We start from the raw sequence: 3,283 nt of genomic DNA, 5'->3' as shown, positions 1-3,283 counted from the left end.
GCAAACACAGTATGTTGCATCTGACGTCACGTCCTCTTCTGCGCATGCGGGTCACCTCAGGGCCGTATACCGTTCACACATGAGACAGATGGCAGTCGCATTTAAATGACAGTGTGAACAACAGCGCGAAAAAATCCGATCTGAGCATTAAGACCTCCAGTGTGAATGTAGTCTAAAACTGATTTGCTGTGACTCCCACGGGAGATGTTAATATCAAGCAGCAATTCACAACTTTATCTCACACAAACTGGAGTCAGGAAATGAAGTTCTTTGTTGTACTGTATACCCCTCTGAAAATCTGTTGGCATTCTCTCTAGCCCTAGTGCAATCTCTGTGCCATCCCCTCCTTCCGCCCACCCACTCTCTATTCCCTAATACCTGCCCAAACTGTACCACTAACCCCCGCACTCCCCTTGTTATAGATTGTGACCGCCGGTAAGTGATGCATTATTCATTACCAGCATGTCGTTTGTTGATGGATGGCTGTTTGAGAGCCCTGTCTGTTAAATAAATCAACAAATAAAAATGCAAATTCTCACATTTCGAGAGAAGGAAGCCAGCCAAAGTCCCTCCCCCATGTTCCTTTTCTGCCTCCCTCTCTATCCACATAGCTGCACTTGCTTCCAGTCTCTCTTACGAGCAGACACATACACTCTTGCTTATGCTCTCACCCTCTTTCTTTTTGGCTGTTGACAGGCAGGAGACCAAATTAGGAAGACAGATTTACTTATTTGAGTGCAGTCCCCCCCCCCCATTGGTTATCATCCCTCAGCTGACTTAACTCATATTCACATTTTCTCCCTCACACTCAAACATGTGCATACATTAGTTCATATTGCTAAAGCAAAATATAGCTTTTTGGCAGCTGATATGCACTGCTTGCCTCACATCAGTGTGAAAAAAAAAAAACATATCAAGGTCTATAGTTGTTTGTGGAGGAACACAAATGCCCCCTGATTGGAAGTTCCACTAGTGTCTGTCTACTGACCACCCACGTGCACAACAAGTACATGCCTAAGATCACCCTTACCTGGGAGAGCTGTGTGCAGAGCTGTGCATTGCAAATCGATGGAGCTTTAAATGAGCAGAGAATTATGTTGGCAACATCAGTGGAGTGTGCTTTAAAGAATTCATGTTTTGTATCTGGAATGGCTGTCCGACTGTGTATACACTGAATAATTTATCAAGCCAGTCAGACTGAGGGATTGAATCTCTATTAGCTTAATCTCCCCCCGTTTTGGTTTATTTATTTCACTGCACATTCCTTCATTTCTATTCCATGGGAGAAGGCATCGGGTTCTCTCCCTCTTTTCTTTTGCACCTGCAAGAATCTTTTTTTCTGCCAGGACGCCCTAGTGGTTTTGACTTGTTAACTGCTTTTTAACCGGCACTTCAGCAAGTGAAAATTTGTTATTCATTTAAACAAGAGATTTGCTTTCATATTGTCTTTAACAGGTGAAAGATAAATGACACATATTTTAGTACAAGCATGAAGCTCCAAGTAGACTTCAGCCTTGTGGATGTCCAGTATTGGTCCCTTGGCTTACGGCATCTCTGCTTAACTTTAAGGGCACGTAGTCTTGGCAGTCATAATGTGCATTTCTCTATTTCAGTGAAACAGTGCAAGGACACTCAATTTCAATATTACCTGTCTATAGGACTCTACTGGGTTCTGTATTATAAATGTAGCCTATGCCAATTCAACCTTTGAAATGAACTGAGGTCACATGTGGAAAAATGAAACTAAATTGAATCAATCAACAACAGTCCTTCCAAAGTTTTGCTTATGTTTTTTTTCAGGTTGGACTTTTCTTTGGTTGAATTATTGGATATCTTTAGTCCTGTCTCTCTGCCTGAGCAAAGCAAGCTGTCCTCTCACAGGACCAAAACAACACACCGTAAGCAGGTGCTCACTTCCCCCAAGCCAGTGGGTAGAACCTTGCTTACTCGTGCTAGGCCTTATCTTCAAGGTACTGATCAAGACGTGGAGGAAAGCCAAATACTGGAGGATATTTTCTTCATTTGCTGACAAAGAATAAAACAAGGAGCAGATGAAAAAGAGAACTGGCTTCACTTGATATTCATGTGTTCAGTTTTTACTTTTTAAAAATGTCTTTAATTTTCTAGTGACATTCTAAATCGGAATGATCATGATATTGTAGATTGTAGATTTGTTATACTGTGATTTTTAACACAAATAAACCATTATTTATTCAGCAATGGTTATGCTTCTAGTTTGTACCTGTTATTTTGCCACTGCAGGAAAACTGTTGACCACTGAGGTATGCTGATTGCACCCTGAAGAACCTGACGGCATCAAGGACCTCAGGACACACAATTGTACATTGTAAATTTGGCTATTATCCATAAATTATATAATTTTAGCTCTCGATCATGAGTATATAGTCTGTTGTTCCAAGGCCTATTCTTGCTACAGCCATCTGACTGTTATGACAGACATCACTTTGAAATAGGGAACAGTTGTGGTAGTTGTGTCACAGTAAAACACAACAAAATGTGGGTGATCTCATATTGATAAGTTATATCAGTAATCATGACGCGACACAGTACAATTTATTCTAGACTGTGCTTTATTATTGGGCTAAGCTGAGACGCATCATTCATTTAAAATTACAAAAAAAGAGTCCAGGGGACCAGAGAATGGTGCAGTCTGGGGAGATGGGGGGTGGGAGCCTAAAGCGCACTGCCCAATCAGAAGCTCAGCTCATCAGAAACCTGGCAAAGCTGAATATGCAACATTCATTTCCCCACTCTCCATATGTGCTGAAATTGGGAAATAGATTTCCAGAATATTTTGAAAACCATAAGAAGTAAAATGTGACTCTAGCAACACTACTGAACTTTAGATATAAAATCACTGATAACAGCACTGAAAATAAAAGTGATTGTAACTCAATTTCTTTTTTCTTTTCTTTTCTTTATGAGATAGTGCATTTTTCATTGAATTTTGCTCTTGGTAGAACACATCAGTTGAACAAGATCAGAGCTCTGTCAAAACCATGCAAAGCAGGATGGCAAAATAGGAGCAGGAGAATGAAGTTTAAAAAAAAAAAACTGAGCTTTTATGCAGGCAGTTAATCAGGGATTAGCTCATAACAAACTAGCAACTTAGTGATATCAAGGAATATCTTCTGCTGTGAATATATATCTCACTGAATAGCTGGTTTAAGAGGGAGGATAGGAATTCTTTTCCCTTTGTTAAAATGTGATGGAATGGAGGCAAATGATATACAAAACCAAGGAGTAATCCAATTGTGTGTGT

General features: G+C 40.2%; 1 protein-coding gene across 5 annotated transcripts in view; it reads left to right on the top strand.

Annotated features, from left to right (window-relative positions):
• kiaa1328 (KIAA1328 ortholog) overlaps positions 1-3,075 on the top strand; it is a 20,845-nt gene extending 17,770 nt beyond the window's left edge. For 4 of the 5 annotated variants that reach the window (XM_020592591.1, XM_020592589.1, XM_020592590.1 and 1 more), the window contains exon 12: positions 1,801-2,231. In XM_020592591.1, the coding sequence (XP_020448247.1) occupies positions 1,801-2,029 (229 nt within the window). In that variant the 3' untranslated portion in view covers positions 2,030-2,231. Of the gene's footprint in view, positions 1-1,800; positions 2,232-2,262 lie in introns of those variants that run through there. The other variant, XM_020592593.1, reaches the window with a different exon arrangement.
• Positions 3,076-3,283: the final 208 nt, after the last annotated feature.

This window comes from Monopterus albus, unplaced genomic scaffold, assembly GCF_001952655.1.
Source record: "Monopterus albus unplaced genomic scaffold, M_albus_1.0 scaffold18.1, whole genome shotgun sequence".
Lineage (NCBI taxonomy): Eukaryota > Metazoa > Chordata > Actinopteri > Synbranchiformes > Synbranchidae > Monopterus > Monopterus albus.
This window is presented reverse-complemented; position numbering and strand designations above follow the sequence as displayed.